The following is a 19,226-nucleotide window of genomic DNA, read 5'->3' on the forward strand; positions in this document are numbered from 1 at the left end:
ATCTTCGGATTCTTTTTTTCGTGTTTGTTCTGTTACCGAAGTTATGGCAATGTTCCACTCAGTTATTCACCGCTTTAACCTTTAAGACGTCTTGTTTCAGTATTGTCTCTGTTTTTAACCACCTTTTTTCTCCAGCCTCATCTTTCTGGCGGAGATGGGTGGGTTCGCTAGTGAATCCAGAAAGAACTTCAACCTGCAAAACTACACCCACAGTTAAGAAACTATTCGTTTTGCAGCGTGAATCTTTCTGGATTCACTATGCTGTGCATAGACTTTGTAGCGGTTTCTCATGTTTGTGGCGGCTGGGTAGAAGATGAGCGTTGGTTATTGAATATGTGTTGAAGCACCTTTTGTCCGACTTGTGCTTCCTTGTTCCTCTGTATATCCACACAGTAGTGCTTCGTGAACGTGTGTACTGAAGCCCATGTTGCCGCCAGGCATATGTCCTGAATGGGTGTGTTAGCTAGGAAGGCTATTGTAGCTCCCTTCCTCCTGGTAAAGTGGGCACGTGTCCCCTCTGCTAGTTATTGTCCTGCCCGCTTGTGGCAGAACTGTATTGTTTGAGCGATCCATCGTGCAATTAGTTACTGGTTTCCCAATGAAACTGTTAGCAAAGGACACAAAGAACTGTTTTGTTTTCCTATGTCCTTTAGTTCTCTCAATGTAGTGCATGACTGCCCTTCTGGCGTCTAGGATGTGCAGAGCCCGTTCAGTGCTAGTGGCTGGTTTTTGGAAGAAACTTGGTATTTGTATAGTCTGGTTCATGTGGAACCTTGACACCACCTTTGGCATGAAGTGTGGGTCCGTTCTCATCACTACCCTATCGCTGTGTATCTGGATGTAGGGTTCTTGTAGCGTTAGTGCCTGTAGCTCGCTCACTCTGCGCAGTGAGGTGATTGCTACCAGGAAAGATGCTTTCATGGTCAGCATTTCTAGGGAGGCCTTGTGAAGTGGCTCGAAAGGCTCTTTCATGAGTTCCCTTAGGACTAGGTTAAGGTTCCATGCAGGTGGTGGCACCCTCTTTGGTGATGCGATTCTTTTTGCTCCCTCCAGGAATCTCTTAATGACTTGTGATGTGAAGAAAATCTTGCACGTTTCTCCCCTTGTGTAAGCGACTATCGCTGCTAAGTGAACTCTTAATGAGGATGAGCTTAGGTTCTTGTCGAGCAGGTGCGCGAGGTACTTTAGCACTGTCGAGTCCTTCTGCATCTTATTGTGTAGCTTTTCTCTCCTGCACCACAATCTAAATCGCTTCCATTTTGATACATAGCACTTCCGTGTGTTGGGCCTTCATGCCTCCCGAAGTACCCTCAGGGTGCTTTCTGGCAGTTTCAAATGCGAAAACTCTATGTCTTCAGGAGCCATGCTACTAGACTCAGGCTCTCTGGCTCTGGGTGCAGCACCTCTCCGTTTTGCATGGAGAGTAGGTCCTTTCTTCTCCCGAATCTGTGGGGTGCACACTGTGTCATCTCCATGATCTGTGAGTACCATGTCTGCCTGGCCCACTGCGGTGCGACCAGTATCAGGGTCATGTTGCTGGTTCTGCACTTGCCGAGTACCTTGTGCATCAGCGGTATCGGGGAAAAAGCGTAAGCTAATGTCCTGGACCAGTCTATCCATAGGGCATTCCCCAGGGACCCCTCCCCGGGCTGCCTGGATGTGACGTTTCGGCATTTTGAATTTTGGCGTGTTGCAAATAGGTCCAACGACGGTGTCCCCCACCTTTCGAACAGCCTCCTTGTTTCTTGTGCATTGAGCTCCCACTCGTGGGATGCCGATGTCTGTCTGCTGAGCCAATCTGCCTCCACATTGTCCTTCCCTGGTAGATATATGGCTAACAGGACTATGTTGAGTGGGATAGCCCATCTCCATATCTCCCGCGCTAGCCTCGAAAGCGGGGCCGATTGTGTCCCACCCTGCTTGTTGATGTAGATCATCGCTGTTGTGTTGTCCGTCTGGATCAACACTCTCTGTTTGTGCAGTTTTGTCTGGAAGGCTTTCAACGCTAGGAAAACTGTCTTCAACTCCAGGTAATTGATGTGTTTGACCGCATCTGCTGGTGTCCACAGTCCTCTCACTCTGAGTTTCTCCATGTGAGCGCCCCATCCCTTCTGGGATGCGTCTGTGGTGATGGTCACAGTTGGCGTTGGTGGCGCCAGAGGCTTTCCCCTTGTTATGTTCCTCATGTTCCACCATGCCATTTCTTTCTGCACTGAGTGCGTTACAACCACTAGATCCTCCCAACGACCTGTCACTTGTGACCATTGCTCCTGTAGCCATTCCTGTAAAGGTCTCACGTGTAGCCGTACATTTGGCACTAGGTGTATGCATGATGCCATCATGCCCATGATCTTGCTCGCTGTTCTCACTGTCCGAGCTTGCCCCTTCCGGTAGAGCTGCGTCTCCTTCACCAGCGCTCACGATCTCTTCTCGCTGGGGACCACCTTGCTCTGTAAGGTGTCGATCTGTGCTCCCAGGAAGATTTTTACTTGTTCTGGTTCCAGTGAGGATTTCCTCCAGTGGATGGAGAAACCCAGGTTCATCAGCGTGCTCGTCACTCTCTGTGCGTGCTGCTTGCACGTTTCGTATGAGCTTACTTTTATTAGCCAGTCGTCCAGGTAAGGGTATATGTGTATTCCTTCCCTTCGTAGGTGTGCTGCGACTGTTGCGATAACTGCAAACACAACCATGATGGACAGAATGTGGATCAATGTCACACATTCACCCCAGTCCAAAGATCTGGGCCCAAATCCATCGTTTTTCCACTCCACACCACCCTGGGTTAGACAATGGCGATATGCAAATCAGAGCTGACCCTGTGCCCCATGGGAACAGTCCAGTCCGAACTACAAAAGCCATGTCCTTCCCAGAACGGAAACAAGCATCCGAGGACCGGCCCGGTTTCGAGGTAACACCTCTCTTCAGCCCGGCTAGCTTGATTCCAGTGGTGTGGAGTGCCTGGGACTCACGTCTGAGCATCCCCAGTACACTTAGAGCGGTAACTGCAAACACAACAATGATGGACAGAATGTGGATCAATGTCACACATTCACCCCAGTCCAAAGATCTGGGCCCAAATCCATCGTTTTTCCACTCCACACCACCCTGGGTTAGACAATGGCGATATGCAAATCAGAGCTGATTCCAGTGGTGTGGAGTGCCTGGGACTCACGTCTGAGCATCCCCAGGACTGGGATGAATGTGTGACATTCCACATCCACATTCGGTCCATCACCTGTTTTGTTTGCAATTTCGCCCTAAGTGCGCTGGGGATGCTCAGACGTGGGTCCCAGGCACTCCACACCACTGGAGTCAAGCTAGCCGGGCTGATGAGAGGTGTTACCTCGAAACCGGTCCGGTCCTCGGATGCTTGATTCCGTTCTGGGAAGGACATGGCTTTTGTAGTTCGGACTGGACTGTTCCCATGGGGCACAGGGTCAGAGCTGATTTGCATATCGCCATTGTCTAACCCAGGGTGGTGTGGAGTGCAAAAAAACGATGGATTTAGGCCCAGATCTTCGGACTGGGATGAATGTGTGACATTGATCCACATTCGGTCCATCACCTGTTTTGTTTGCAATTTCGCCCTAAGTGCGCTGGGGATGCTCAGACGTGGGTCCCAGGCACTCCACACCACTGGAGTCAAGCTAGCCGGGCTGATGAGAGGTGTTACCTCGAAACCGGTCCGGTCCTCGGATGCTTGATTCCGTTCTGGGAAGGACATGGCTTTTGTAGTTCGGACTGGACTGTTCCCATGGGGCACAGGGTCAGAGCTGATTTGCATATCGCCATTGTCTAACCCAGGGTGGTGTGGAGTGCAAAAAAACGATGGATTTGGGCCCAGATCTTCGGACTGGGATGAATGTGTGAGACATTGATCCACATTCGGTCCATCACCTGTTTTGTTTGCAATTTCGCCCTAAGTGCGCTGGGGATGCTCAGACGTGGGTCCCAGGCACTCCACACCACTGGAGTCAAGCTAGCCGGGCTGATGAGAGGTGTTACCTCGAAACCGGTCCGGTCCTCGGATGCTTGATTCCGTTCTGGGAAGGACATGGCTTTTGTAGTTCGGACTGGACTGTTCCCATGGGGCACAGGGTCAGAGCTGATTTGCATATCGCCATTGTCTAACCCAGGGTGGTGTGGAGTGCAAAAAAACGATGGATTTGGGCCCAGATCTTTGGACTGGGATGAATGTGTGACATTGATCCACATTCGGTCCATCACCTGTTTTGTTTGCAATTTCGCCCTAAGTGCGCTGGGGATGCTCAGACGTGGGTCCCAGGCACTCCACACCACTGGAGTCAAGCTAGCCGGGCTGATGAGAGGTGTTACCTCGAAACCGGTCCGGTCCTCGGATGCTTGATTCCGTTCTGGGAAGGACATGGCTTTTGTAGTTCGGACTGGACTGTTCCCATGGGGCACAGGGTCAGAGCTGATTTGCATATCGCCATTGTCTAACCCAGGGTGGTGTGGAGTGCAAAAAAACGATGGATTTGGGCCCAGATCTTTGGACTGGGATGAATGTGTGACATTGATCCACATTCGGTCCATCACCTGTTTTGTTTGCAATTTCGCGACTGTTGCGAGGCACTTTGTGAAGACCCTTGGTGCCAATTTGAGGCTGAACGCCAGGGTTATGAACTGGTAGTGGTCTTCTCCGATGGTGAATCTGAGCAAATGCTTGTGCCCTCTGTTCATTGGGATGTGCAGGTAGGCATCCTTGAGGTCTATGGTGACCATGAAGTCCCCGCCTTGCAATTGAGGAAGTACCTCTTGCAGGAAGGTCATTTTGAACTTTTGCGTTCTTATGAATTTGTTCAAGAATCTTAGGTTCAGGATGGGTCTCATCGTTTCGTCTACCTTTGGTACCAGGAAGTACGTTGAGTACACGCCCCTGTTCCTTTCTCTGTAAGGCACTGGTTCTATGGCCTGCTTCTGCAGGAGCTCTCTTGCTTCTTCTTGAAGGCGCTCTACCTCTTTCTTTGCTAGTGGTCTTCTTTTCGGTTTTCTGTTTGTTGGTTTCCCTTCCAACTCTATGCAGTACCCGAACTGTATGATGTTGAGAACCCATTTGTCTGAAGTAATTCTCTTCCACTCCTGGAAGAAATGCTTTAGTCTTCCTCCCACTGGTCTTACATGCTCGCAGGTGTTTAGTTTGTGTAACTCCTGTCTGGTTTTTTTTGTGCTCCACCCTGGGAGTTTTTGCTTGGGTGGGCACATGGAGCTTGCTTAAGTCACTTAGAGGTGGGTTGTTGTCCCCCTCTCTTATTGTGTCCACGTCCATTTCCTCTCCCGCGAAAGGGCTGGCCTTTTGGCTGGTACTGCCAGGACTGCTTTTGTTGACCCTGCTGTGTCTGGGTGTCTGCCTGGTGGGTTTGTTGTAACGCCTGGTGTGTTGTTCCTGCCTGGTTTCCTCCCCTCCCGTTAGGTCTTCGTGACAGTGTGCCTCTGAACTGCAATGCCCCCATGGATCTTGCAGTCTCGTTATCCTTCTTCAGTTGGCTGAGCTTCTCATCAACTGGGGCCCCGAACAACGTTTCTCCGTTGAACGGGGTGTTCAGGATGCTGTGTTGCACTTTCGGCTTGAAGCCTGAAATCTTGAGCCAGGCTTGTCTCCTTTCCGTGATGCCCATCATCATGACTCTGCTGGAGGTGTCTGCTCCATCCAGGGCAGCTTTGAGGCAAGAATTTGCCACATTCTTCCCCTCCTCGACCAGGTGTTCAGCTCTTTGCTTGAATTCTTGAGGCATGTTCTTCACTAACTGGCCCAGCTCATCCATGATCTGGTACATGTGTCTGTTGAGCAGCGCGTTGGAATGTGCCATGCACCAGTGCATTGCGGCATTCCGCTCAATTCTTCTCCCCACAAGGTCCATCCTCTTGCTTTCCTTGTCTGGAGGTGGCTCAGAAGTAGAAGGCACATTGGCCCTCTTCCTTGCCGTGGCTGCGATGATGGAGTCTGCCGAGACCGTGCCCTGAATGTAGGGTGGGTCTTTGGAGGAATGCTTATACTTTTTCTCCGTCCTGGGAGTGACTGCTTTGCAGGTTGCAGTCTCCTTGAAAGCCTCCTTCCCCTGAGCCATGAAGCTCTTGAGCATGGGCAGGTACTGGCTCCTTGTTTGAGTGGGAAGCAGTGTCTCTAGAAGGAAGTCTGCCTTCTGCTTCTCTTCGTCGAGTTTTACTTTGAAAACTGCAGCGGCATTCCTGATGACTGTGTTGTAGACCCCAATGTCATCCGGCGACGAGTACCTCAAGGGATATGTGTCGACGTTCTCCTCGGGGCTCTCGGTGTCGACGTCTTGCCAATCTATCTCCTGAGACTACGAGGATGCAGACCCGAGGAGCGTCCTGCGGTCATCGTCCCCTTCATAATCGTAGTAGGAGGCCTCCTCATCTTCTTGTTCGTCGAATGCCTTGACGCTCCCCGACTGTCCTTCGACGTCGTAGTCCTCCTCCTCCATTATTTTGACTACCTGTGACTTAGGTTTCGTCGGGATCATGAAGTCTTTCATCCTGGCGTCTAATTCTTTCTTTCGCTGCAGGATGTTTTCCATCTCCGCCTCGAGCCGTTTCTTCTTTTTCTCCATTTCGGCCGTGTGTTCTGCGTCGAATGGTTCGGCCGGTCTTTTTGGCGGTTAGCTCTGCGCCGAGCCGATCTTCGGCGTCGAAGGTTTCGGTGCCGAGCTGGCTTTCGGGTCCTTTGCCGGGGCCGAAGAGGTCTTCGGGTCTTTCTCCCTCGGTGTGGAACGCTCCTTTTCGGGGACGTTTTTCGACGTCTTTTGCTGTTCACCAGCTCTCGGCGCCGGGTACTCCTTCTCAGAGGTCTCGAAGGGACGGTGGCTGGCCTTTGCACTGCATTCTGGCATTGGCTATCCTCTGTCTCACTCTAACTCGAAGAGTCTCCGGCGTGAAAACGGAGCAGGCGTTGCAGTCCCTGCTCTCGTGGTCGACCGGTAGGCAAAGGTTGCAAACCGGGTGCTGGTCCTTCTGCGCATACTTGTGGTGGCAGTTAGGGCAGAATTTGAAAGGAGTGTTGTCCGTCTCATGCGTTCAGGGGGCCCCCTGAGCGTGCATTCTCCGATGAACGTCGAAGTTCTAGAAGATGATCTTCTCCTTCGTCGTCCTCTTCGATGATGTAGTCTCCTGTAGTCCTTTAAAATATCCTTTTCGTCCAAAAATGCGTATTTTTCTTCTTCTTTCTCCAAAAATGTCTGGAGCCCTTTCGGGAACGATCCATACCCAACCGCGGAAAAAGAATCTGAAGATGGCGCCCAAGAGTGGGAGCTTCCGCAGGAAGCGTGCCGACGTCACCGGAAATACACCAAGAGGTGAGACGCCGACGCCCACCTGGGCTACAAAAAAAAAAAAAAGAAAGAAAGAAATGACTACGATTCCGGACCCAACCACAAGACTGCGGAATAATGCACAGCATAGTGAATCCAGAAAGATTCACGCTGCAAAAAAAGAGTAAACACTGTCAGATGGTCATGTAAAGCGCTCCAATACCTCGGGTCGAGTTTGCGCTAAATAAAACTGCAAAAAACGACCTGGCTCGAATCATGGTGTGGTAAGTATAAAGGTGATAGACACTACATGCCACAGAGAAACTAAAAGCAACAAGATTGTCATTTCGAGCAATAGCACAGCAAGAGACAGGCATTGCAAAACAGAGATTTCTGGGTCATGGCACCGCAAAGCCTGATCCAGCACAGCAGGATAGTCAGGTGGCCAGTCACTACCATTATGGCGCTGCCCCAGTGAGCGCTTGATGCCGGGTTAGGGCGCTTTATGCCAAGGTGTGTGTGTGTCAGTATATTTCAGTCCACATAGATATGTGCGCGATTCCGTATCTGCTATTTTTTGAGTGGATCATTTTATAAAAAGAGCGTGTGCTCATTCTGACTGCATTATCGTGCCACGCTGTATATGTAAGTCGATGCATGCTGTAGCTCAGCAGGAAAGAGTGACACCGGAGGCCAGGTAGAGTTTAAGTGTAAGGACCTGGAAAGGATGGGCTGAACGGATTGCCCTGTGGCGTTTTTCTTCAGTGAGATTGTGGCTCTAATCTGCTGATGTTCCCGGGTGGCTTTTTGGGCGTGTCCGTGCATTTGCTGTAGGTGCCGGAGTGTGCGCATGCCGGTGGCGTGCACACTGGGGTCGCATTCAGTTTGTGGCGCATGTGTATACACCCGAGCCACAGCGTCCAAGTGTCTGTGTCATGACTATGACCCCTAATGGTCTGTTCCGTGTATGTCAGCTTGAGCCTGGAGGGTGTATGAGGGCGACTGGTGATGCCGAGGGACTGACGCCTGTGCCTCGGCGCTCGCAGATATGGCCCGGCTCCCAGGACTGATTCCTTCCAGAACTGTGGCCGCTCCTCTGACTCACTTGTGCCTCCACCGGCAGAATAATAAACAAGAGGCACGGCCCAGAGCAAGGGAAGCGGGGCCACTGCTGCTGGTATTTCTACATATACCTGCTGCTGCGTGGATGTGATGATATCTTGGTGACCAAAAGTACAGCCCTAGAGTCAGAATCACCTTCCAGGATACCTAGAATGTTGGACGTTTTCATGTTTTTCCAGTGTTTCTGACTTGGTGGAAGCTGCTTACTTGAACAGAAAGGCAAGGGGCGGAATTCTATCAAATGCCTATAATATCGGGTCATAGAAAGAAGAACGCCACCCATAAGGTATAAAGTAACACAGCAGACGCTTGTTTACATCGCACTTTCTCCGTAATAAAAAAACAAAGTGCCTACAAGGAGTAATGAAGGAGAGAGTGACACTCCGCCAGTAAAATATCCAGTCCTGGTGGACGGGGCTAAAACTGGACAGGGTGGTAACCAAGAGGATCTAAAAAGCTTCACTTACAACGTGAATGCAGCAAGCCAATTGAAACAAGAGGCGGCCCCTACACTCCACTTCTGAAAGTAAATCGATCACAAGAAGCCTCACAGAGCGAGCAGTGCGCATGCGCTGCAACGCAGGTCTGCAAGACCTAAAAACGAGTACACATTATACAAAACACAAAGACTGGTGTATTGCTCTTACTTGTAATTTATTCTTAACAGGTATTCTCGAGGGTAAAAAAGAGCAGTATTTCTGCAGTCTTATGGCACGTGAATTCAACACAATTTAAGTGACATAATTCCTAACAACTATAGTCACAACAACACTGCATCCAACTACTGCGACTAAACTATTTTGAGCAGCTACCTCACATGCATCTGAGCTCTGTACCCAGCATAGGAATTTGAACTTTGGACTATTAACCACATACTGTCTATGCAGCTAATTCTATTTCCAGCCAAAGTGAAAATGCCACCGGAATCATTAATTCACTTCCACTTTCGTTTGTGCTTTCTGGGACACGCCACTGAATAACTAATACCAGAGCTGTCATAGGCTGGGCAGACCCCAAGTGTGTGTCCCACCCTTCCAACTCAAACGAATCAATGATAGATACATAGACATGTTTGTAATACATCATAAACATAACAAAAGCCTTTAACTATTTAAGCATAAAAGCATAATTGTATATCACATGCCAGCCCTGTTGCCCAACCCATCTCACCTGTCTTAACACTTGGCATCTGTCTAAGAATATCAACACTCTGTATTTACAGCAATGTTACATGTTGTTCTCTGAAGTATCTCATAGCATTCAGGCAGAAATTACTTCCATTCTACAGAGACCACACATGTGACATCACCTGCATACCCGAGGACAGATCCTCTACCTCTGAACCACTGGGAACCTGCCCTGGCCCACACCTCCAAACTCTAGGCCACTAAAAGTGGGCTACACAACGCTGGGGCGACAACCCTGTGCCCAATACTCTCGAACTGTGATCCCTTGCCCCCATACACAAAAGGGCAACCAGGTGAACAAAGAAGAAAAGAGGGAAAACGCTTTGGGGTCCTACTGGGAAATCCAAAGATTTTGGAGTAGTTGCCTCACCCACTAAATAGTGGCATGCTTCATTATCGGCACCTAGACACTCCCTGGTACGGTAGTACCACCAGGGTGGACTAAACCACGAATGGGAGTTGTTATATAAGGTATCTTTCTGGATAATGTTAAAAGAGTCTTAAAAATGACTCCAGGTATACCCAAAAATAATTACTATTAATTAACAGGGTACCATAGGCATATTTAAAACAAGCATTTACAATGCAACAGTTTCACCTTTGAAAAAGTTAGAGCTATTGGCATTGTAAATGCCAGGCGAAACCTAAAAAGGACCACATGGAATTCACATGTTATTCACCACATAGAATGCGTGTGCTGCTTGGGGAAGGTGCTAGCCTTCCACTAAGAGAATAATGCTCAGGGCGCCTCTCCGGCTCCAACAACAGGGCAATCCTCGAGACAGGACTATCTCATAGTACTCACGCGCGATCCATGTTTGCTTATGAAACCACAAATCATCATTAGACAACAGTATAGTTGGGAATTCAGGCAGGTCTGCACATCTTTCAGCATGCAGAGTTTTTTGTTTCCGACCCTACACATCTGTCTTTGTGAAACCACCCACCCCTCCCCAGGTGGTGCACGAGTGTCATCTAACTAATGACGCGTGAAGCACTGAAAACTGAACTCTGCATAGCCCAGAATGAGTCAACTAGTGAAGCTATTTATGCCTGGCACTATGGAGAGCACTTACTTTGTGTCACAAATCACAATAGGTGTCAAAGGTGAAGGAGGCGCTCTGTGATGGGCTCAGGTAGGTCTGAGTGAATACGTGCCCTCTCTCAGTGCAATGTGCGCAGGACACCTAATCATTATGATGGCTCCACGTGCCCCATCGTTAATTGTAAATAGGGCCCCTCGGTGCCAAGAATCACACAAAGCGACTGAGACTCGAGGGCCCCCTGGGGACATGCTCCCAGGATCCGAGATCACACCAGCAGCAGAGGGTGCGCTGGGATCCCTTATATATGGATGGGGATGTGCTCACAGCACAGAGCTGACGGGCGGCTCTGCGTGAACCTTGTACTTGCAAGATGTAAACACTGCGCCGATGACCGGTATTTGAGGGGGTGGGAGACGGGGCGGGGTCTCTGGGATCTCCCTGGCTGCCACTCTAGGGTCCGTTACCAGAAAGAAAAGTCCTTGCTCCTGAATTGCAGAGTGTGATTCACGGACTCTGGGCCGCTCTTAGCGGTCAGTCTGACCTGGCTCCCTCGATGCTCATCAGGAGGGGAACAGCGACCCCCGGTGCATCATTACAAGACGGCGGCAGACGGGACCACTCACCCCAGGCGGGTGCCAATCTATGTCCGCCAGGTCACGAGAGTCACCGAGGAGCTCGGGCTGAGTAATAGAGACCAGGCCGCCCTTACCCGAAGCCACCACATCAGGGGCGGAGCTTCCATTGGTGCAGCGGGTGCAGTGGCACCGGGGCCCAGAGGCATGAGTGGCCCACAGATCCCTGATATTTTTTGCATGCAACAGTTCACAGAGTGGCCGGGGAGGTGTGTCTTTTCTTCCTTGCATCGGGCAGGGACTGTGACACACTGTGTCCACCAGTATTGCAAACCCCGCCCCCTGTGCAGGTAAGTGCTTTTCAAGCGGACATTGAAACTCTGGGAATCCCTTAACCTGGTTTCTTAGTTGGCAGTGGGAAGAGGGGGGGGGGGGGGGGTTGCCCTAGGACTCTGTGTCTGAAAAAGTGCCAGAAACCTGCTGAGTGGCAGGGGCCGCCTGCAGACTGTGCCTCCCGGGATACTGTGCTCGACTGCAGGAGTCTTCAGTCCAATAATGTCGAGCATTATCGGCCCTTTCACTGATCGAGCACCACCCTTAAACTCACCTGATAAGGCAATAATCAATTTGAACTCCTCTTGCCCACTGAGTAAAATGTTCGACAGGAAAAGTGCACGGAGGACTACTCTGATCAACACTATGACCGTACCCCGCCCACACGACCCCCCTTAAATGGAATGCATCTAAACATACCTAGCGATTCCATCACCCGTGTATTACACCCTCTTGTATCACATAGTTCATAGTAACAATAAATATCCCCATTCATGTACCACTTAGTTGTGTATGTTGTCCACAAATCTACGAAGATTTAACTAACCACCTCCTACGCTTGCCACACTCCCCTTCCCATAGCATGTCCTGCGGAAGATCCTCTCACCCCAACAGTTGCCCGCAAAGCTGCATACGTACAGGTCGTGCAGCGAACCTGTCCAGCCCGAAGAAGTCTCTTCCACGGCGCCGGCTGAGCGTGGCTCCCTCAGTCTAACTTTGCTCACTTGCCCAACCCATTCTTCCGATACCCTTGATGCGCCCATAGATGTGATAACTCGATGTACCTGCCAGGACCTGTCGAGTGGGCGGTGGAAAAAAGATGGGGTTAGCATGTAAACATTACTGTAACGTCTCTGAATTGTGCCTGTTGTAATCTGGAATCACCCAATGGTGTACGCGTAATAACACAGATCACGCGACGAAATTAAGAATGCCTCTTACTTTGAATTGACGTACTGTGAACAGCTCTATTAGGGCTTGGTAGGGCTGTCACCCTTGCAGACGCATATGTCCAGTGTGCAACTTCCGTTTTCAAATATATTTTTACAAACAAACTTTTTATATTATAGGAAAAAAGGTATTATGCACTACTGTACATTTCCTGAATGTTCTATGAAATCGATCACATTTTTAAATATTTGGTGCAAATTGTTCGTCGGTAGAATCGTTGTAGGCGGCATTTTATACTTCTTGGCTAGAGACTATTTTATTTCAGCACGGTGTATAAGGCGTTTGTTTTATCCTAATGGGCCGTTTATGTCACTCACTACAACACCTTTACAAGATGGAAGTCTCATTTTGAAAACAAGCTGGGAGGGGGGAGGTCTACAGAGGAGGAGGGGGCCCTGGGCAGAGAGAGCTGCTGTCACCCGGTGTGAGGGCACAGAATGCCATGATGCTAAAAGGGGCGGGACTTAAAAAAACACACGAACGCCCCCGAATCGCATCAAGGCGGGCCCTGAACTGAGTGACGCTCCTCTCCTCCAATGGCTGGCCAGCATTTACGAGGCCAACCAATGGAGAAGAGGGGCGTGTTCAGGCCCCCATACTACACACATAAAATTTCGGCTCCGCCCACTGCTTACGCAGTGCGACGGTAGCCTCAACCTAAACAAATACAGGGTTCTAATTGAGCATTATTTTATCAATTATCCCTGATTTATGCCAAGCATGCCCCCAAACTAGTGTGAAGGTCCCTGCAAAATGATGATTGTGATCCGTCATCTCACTGCTGTCCCACACAGAAATTAAAAAGCCACTAAAAACGCAGAAACACATGTTGCTGTGCAGTAGAAGGCCCATTGCAAAGGTTGACTGGTCACCTTTCTGTTGCTTGTTTGCTGTATTTGGACTTTAAACTGGCACTAATGGGGCGCCACCAATAAACAGGCAGTATTAACAAGTGTAAACATTACAAAAGAATTAAGTAATACTCAGAGAGTAGAAAAGTGGGCACCATTGCAGGAAAGCATGCTGTGCGTGCAATAGGAGAAATTAGTTTAAGAAAATAGTGTTCACAGACTGTAAATTAAACATATTCTGTAACAACACAAGTAACTCTGGCACTTATCGTGTCCATTTGGGCACCTTTCTGACTATTTTTCCAGTTCTGTCGATGTGTTTTTGGTCCAGCCCTAACACTGTTCCTTTTTCACTCAGGCTTAGGCCCATTTCATCTCTTTTCTGGATTTGTTCTAGCTCCGCAAATGCTCGTTTTTAGGGTTGAACCTCTGAAACATGTGCTAGCACGTGTCTCGCTTGCAAGACACTATTGTTTACAAAAAAGGTCTTGGAGCCCGCCCATTGCTTACTATTTGTGCACTTCTCTTCTTTGCAGCGTCTCTAATTGGACAGTCCAGCCAAAACGTCACTTCCGGTGCTTGCTGTGGAGTACAGACCAAGCACAGATTGATTCCACTGAATCAGTGCCTATCCACTGCTCCTCAAATGATTGAGGTGATATTCCTTCCTCCCTTCGACTCTTGATGCTCTCCATATAGTGCTTTTTTCTTGTTTCATAATGCTGCGCACCATTGCGGCTCTTTCCCATGGACGAGGCAACATGGCAGTCACTTTCACGATTCAACCACCCATGGGGTCTTGTTGCAGCCGTGTTTAATTTTAGCACAAAGCAATGGCTGCTGACAGCATCACGCCATTGAGGCGCTCCACTCCTACACAACTCCCCAGGCTGTAGGTTTGACTCAAGGAGCACTCCCAAGTCCCAGTCCCAAATGAGATCCCAGACTCTTTTTTTTTAATATCTTATTTTCTGAGTGTGTTTTTAGAGCATAAGTCATGAATGTGTACACCTTCACACAAAAGCTAAAGAGTGAAATGTACTTTTAAATAATCATGGGTTATTATTCCTTTGTATTCGTCCTTGTGATGCATTGTGTATAGTAATAGTGATTATTCACATGGTGCAGATTGGCTCTTGAAGCTTCAGTATTTCGTGTTGTTACTTAACTCCGCGGTACGAGTGTTCTCGACCCTGGAAGGATTACAGGTCGAGGTGGCCTTGTCTGAATGAAACATCCGGCATCTTGCTCAAGAAAATCTGTGCTTTGGGAGCTCAACCCACTGAGCCAGTTTAGCTACTTGTAATACAGCTTGTTCTTGGCTACAGTTCTTGTTTAACAACAATCACTAACTTGATTGTTTTTTTCGAACCGCTGTGCCTCAGTGCCAGTATTCCCTGTGCCCGCCAAAGGCTGTTTCTTTTTTTAATGGGGGGCCCATTGACTCATTAAGACCCTTATACAGGTTGTTGGTAATGCGTAATCACGTCAGCAGTAAAGCATGGGTTGCACTGGGTTTTCAGATTGTTATGCATGTGAGTAAGCATTCCTGTTTCTGTATCCCTGTTTGACTGTGTGTCTTTGAGTATATCTAAAGACCACGCTTTATTAAACTAGACATAGGGCGGGGGGGGGGCATTTCTGATGCCACTGCTCCATAGATTGTTGTATATGTTAATATCGCAATGGATGCTCGGCCTTTCCAATATCTTTCCCACAGACACTGTCCTCACCGTAAATCTTGATCACACACCTCTGAGAATCTGGAGCCATGCGGCCCCACTAACTCTATGCTTGAACGCATCTCAAGTGGCGAGCGGTGGAGTGAGGGGGGGCATTTGCCGCTAAGGAACAGGCACTTGCCTCGGGTGGATGGGGACACGTCACGATATTTGGGATTAATATTGAAATTGAAAGCTTCAGTGCTGTTTACAGGTAGCGCAGCCGGCTGCATTTCCCGCAAGACGTGTGTGTGAATTTCTTCAACTTGTTTTTATTGACCGAAGAGAAGCAGAGTAATAAGGAAACGTAAATCTTTTTAAACTGCTCGCTGTCAATCGGGTATTAATTGCGAACATATCAATCCGACGCATTACATGTTGTACCGTGTTAACATTTTTTAATATCACCCTAGAACATGCTGTCATAAAGGTCTACAAAGAAAATGGTAGCCAGCATTCTAACAAACACAATCAAACGATGAAATGACTGCATGTCTGTGTGTAGTTTTCTTTTTATATATGGCACAATCTTGACCCGAAGGCATGTGGAGACTGGGCGATTTGCCCAGAATCACAGGATATTGAACTGACCCCAGACTCCAACCTGGCTCTACACTCATCAGCGTCAAATACGGCAGCTCTGGCCGTTAGGCCACATCCGTTCCTACGTTGTGTAATGCTGTGCTGTGTTGCTGGCACGAATGACACTGTTATGGACTCAGAGTAATCGGTCAGTCACATAGCGTCTCAGCGCATATTCACTATTGTTCTGGTTTATTGCTCGTGTTTGCGTGCATTTGTGTTTGTTTGCTTCACCGTTGTCTGTCAGTGAGTCTGGGCATATGTAAACGTGTGAGTTGTACCGTTTGACACTGCACTGTAAGCGGGGCCGGGTAGTGGAAATGCTTCAGAGAGTGTCCGTGTAAAGCCCACGCAGGCAAGTCCTTAACAAGCATTGGAAATGCAATAGGTCTCGGATTTATTTGAGTTAGAGCTAATGGCATTGTAAATGGCAATGTCTTTTAGCCATGTATTATGGAGTGTATGCATGTGGTGTGTAATGTGGTTTGGATTGGAATTGTTCAGCCTGCACACTCACAAACTGTTCACCCTGCACACTCACAAACTGTTCACCTTGCACACTCACAAACTGTTCACCCTGCACGCTCACACATTGTTCACCCTGCACGCTCACACACTGCTCACCCTACACGCTCACAGACTGCTCACCCTACACGCTCACAGACTGTAAACCCTGCACGCTCACACACTGCTCATCCTACACACACACACTTCACACTCTGCACTTTGCACTCGCACTCTGCACTCTGCACACTCACTCTGCACACTCACTCTGCACTCACTACTCACTACTCTGCACTCACTACTCTGCACTCACTACTCACTACTCTGCACTCACCTAGTGGTGCTGTTCCTGTGATTCGAATGTGGCTCTAACCCAGAACACGCATCATACATACAAGCAATAAACACCAGTCTATGTTTATACATACAAGTGACCGAGACACCCATTAGTGCACATCACAGACAACAATAGCGGTGCCATTCCAGAGGCAGTATGGTTACAATCATTGTACCAGCCCATTCACTAACATATCTATAAAATGCAGAAATACATCCTGGTATATCCGTGCTAAGCTGGTGCACATGGCTGTGCTTAAAACATGCATAGAGAGAAAAACTATCAGGCAGCTACTTACGGCCTGGCTTTCGGAAACCTCATTGACAGGAGAATGTCCAGAGACGATCCGTTTTTTTTTTAGAGTCCCTGCCCTGTGCTACATGTTTCTACGGGGAGTCAATTAACCGTACAGAACTTCCTCCGCAGCCATAGCTTCCATGTGTTCACAGCACCATGCCTCAGAACCGAGCCATCACCGACCAGGGAAAGCCCAGCCTTGCTGCTAGAGGGAACTCATGTTTCCACACAGCCAGCTTAGCATGTAATATTAACTATGACCTCTTGCATTTATACTGCCTGCACAGCCCGCTGAGGAGTCTGGAGGTGAAGGAGGGACAGGAGTCCAACACCTTAGCTCCTGGACGGGAGCTGACCTGGCCCAGGTAGTGCCATGTCCAGCCGCCCGTACTGTCGGCGGCACACCCGACACCCCTGGGCAGCATGGAACGGACATTTTCCCCCATGGCAGAGAAAAGTGGCGGCAGCAGCACCTCATCCTCGCCTTGCCTGTCAGCCTCAGAGACTCTGAGGGCGGTGTGAAGCCCCAGTCTGTGTCGGACTGCAGCGCAGGGTAATCTGGCTCCGACTTCCGGTTTGGCCGGCAATGCTTCCGGGTCGCCGCAGGCAGCGCGGCGGCCCGCCCTGCACGGGGAAGGGAGGCAGCTTTCGAGGAGGACAGCACCTGGCCGCGAGCGCGTTCTCGTGCGCGTGACCTTAACAAATCGCCGCGCGCGGCCAGTGCTGTCCTCCTAGAAAGCTGACACGCTAACTATAGGTCTTTGGCGAGAGCGAGCTTCGCTCGCTTCTAGCCGAGACCTAAAAATAAGGAGTCTGTGGATAAAAGTCTTACGCATTGCAATGGCATCCCAACAATTCGAGAGAAACTGCAAGGAGAGAGGGTGTTTAAAAGGCCAACTGTTAAGCAACAAGATTGCACTATATAAAACTGCAACAAATGCCTAATTCTCTGCTGTCTGCCCCCTGTCCGAGCCCTGTCCGAGCCCGGGAGGCAGCAGAGCTTGGGTGGGCGGGGGAGGAGGAGGGGCAGGCTGTGAGCTCACCGCAGTGGCTCGGAGGAAAGCGAGACTGCTTGCCTTTCTCTCCCTGATACACAGAGGCGCGTGATCTGAGCTTCAGCTTGCTGAACTCTCCCTGAACCTTCCCAGGGCAGCCTCATCAGACAAGCTGATAAGAAAGGTATTCACGACGCCCGGGCGCAAAGCAGGACACGGTGTCCGGAGGGGATGTCCAAAAAACGGACAGGGTGGCACCCAAAACCCCTCTGGGACGCCAGCGTTTACCATGAACGCTGACTCTACCCAATTGAAAAGGGGCGGGGCTGACAGTACCCTTTTTACAAAATATCTCTCGAAGAGGCGTGGCCAGCAGCTTTGCTGCTCAAGCCCATGCCTCTCGAGACCTAAAAAGGGATTAAAAAAAAGGGCATGCACCATTGCATATGTACTTGGTACTCGGGTGTGTGCTCTGGAAGAACCATAAAGGTGTAGGACACCCATATGTGTGAGAACATGAACATTCTAACAACACAGAACCCCCAAAATGTTACTTAAATTATTGTTGTCAACACCAAAACTCGTACTAAGTTCCAATGGACAAATGCATTCGCCAAAGAGTGGTAAGTAAGACGAGAAGGTGTGTCTGTCATGTTTTCTAGAACTTGTTTGAAATGGACTGAAAAATAGGAGGATGTTCCAACATAAAATACTTAGGCAGAACTTTAGTTTGATAGTAACATCCCTTCATGATCAATAAAAAATAAAATAAATCCAAATTTCCCTTCCTGGGCATAGATTCTGGTAGAGGTTGTCCATGAAAGCCAACACCTAGTACACCCAAATCTTCCACAAACCACGCACCCATTTATGACTGCCACAGAAACAGGTCAACAAGCAGCTGATATTGGTCTCCCAATGATACCCACCATCTAGTCTGAGGTATTTGAAACCGCGGAACGCAAAGTAATCTTCCATGATGGTCATAAGAGACGTCATCTGACAAAAGAGGAGGACCTTGTGGTTTGTGGAGCGTAACTTGGGTAAAATCCGGTCCAGGACTTCAAACTTCCCAGAGGCTCTGTAGAGGTCTAATCTAAATACATAGAGGACATAAAAGACACTGTTATGCACAATACAAACAACAACACAACTGGTGACAGACAAATTCAACTCAAACCAACACGAGATCTTAATGTGCATTATAGCACTTACACTAGCTCCGGCTACAATATTGGTTTATTTCTAACCACAAACCAATGCTGACAGCTTGAGTATGTGGAACACTATTAAAAAAAATCACAAGAAATCCCAAAGCATTTTTTATCGTCCATACCCCAAAACAGCTAAACAGCCAGTAGAAAGATGGCTCTTTATAAACTGGACCAAAAAGAGGTACACTGTGTAATAAGTCCAGGCAAACCCTTTTTGGCTTAAAAGGG

At 49.0% G+C, this 19,226-nt stretch overlaps 1 protein-coding gene across 5 annotated transcripts in view; it reads right to left on the reverse strand.

Annotated features, from left to right (window-relative positions):
- Positions 1 to 19,226, reverse strand: part of SMARCA4 (SWI/SNF related BAF chromatin remodeling complex subunit ATPase 4) — a 778,095-nt gene that overhangs the window by 460,776 nt on the left and 298,093 nt on the right. For all 5 annotated transcript variants that reach the window (XM_078684950.1, XM_078684957.1, XM_078684972.1 and 2 more), the window contains exon 24: positions 18,714 to 18,880. In XM_078684950.1, coding sequence (XP_078541076.1) covers positions 18,714 to 18,880 — 167 coding nt within the window. The remainder of the gene's footprint in view (positions 1 to 18,713; positions 18,881 to 19,226) is intronic.

The sequence above is a fragment of the Lissotriton helveticus genome, chromosome 1_1 (assembly GCF_964261635.1).
Source record: "Lissotriton helveticus chromosome 1_1, aLisHel1.1, whole genome shotgun sequence".
Lineage (NCBI taxonomy): Eukaryota > Metazoa > Chordata > Amphibia > Caudata > Salamandridae > Lissotriton > Lissotriton helveticus.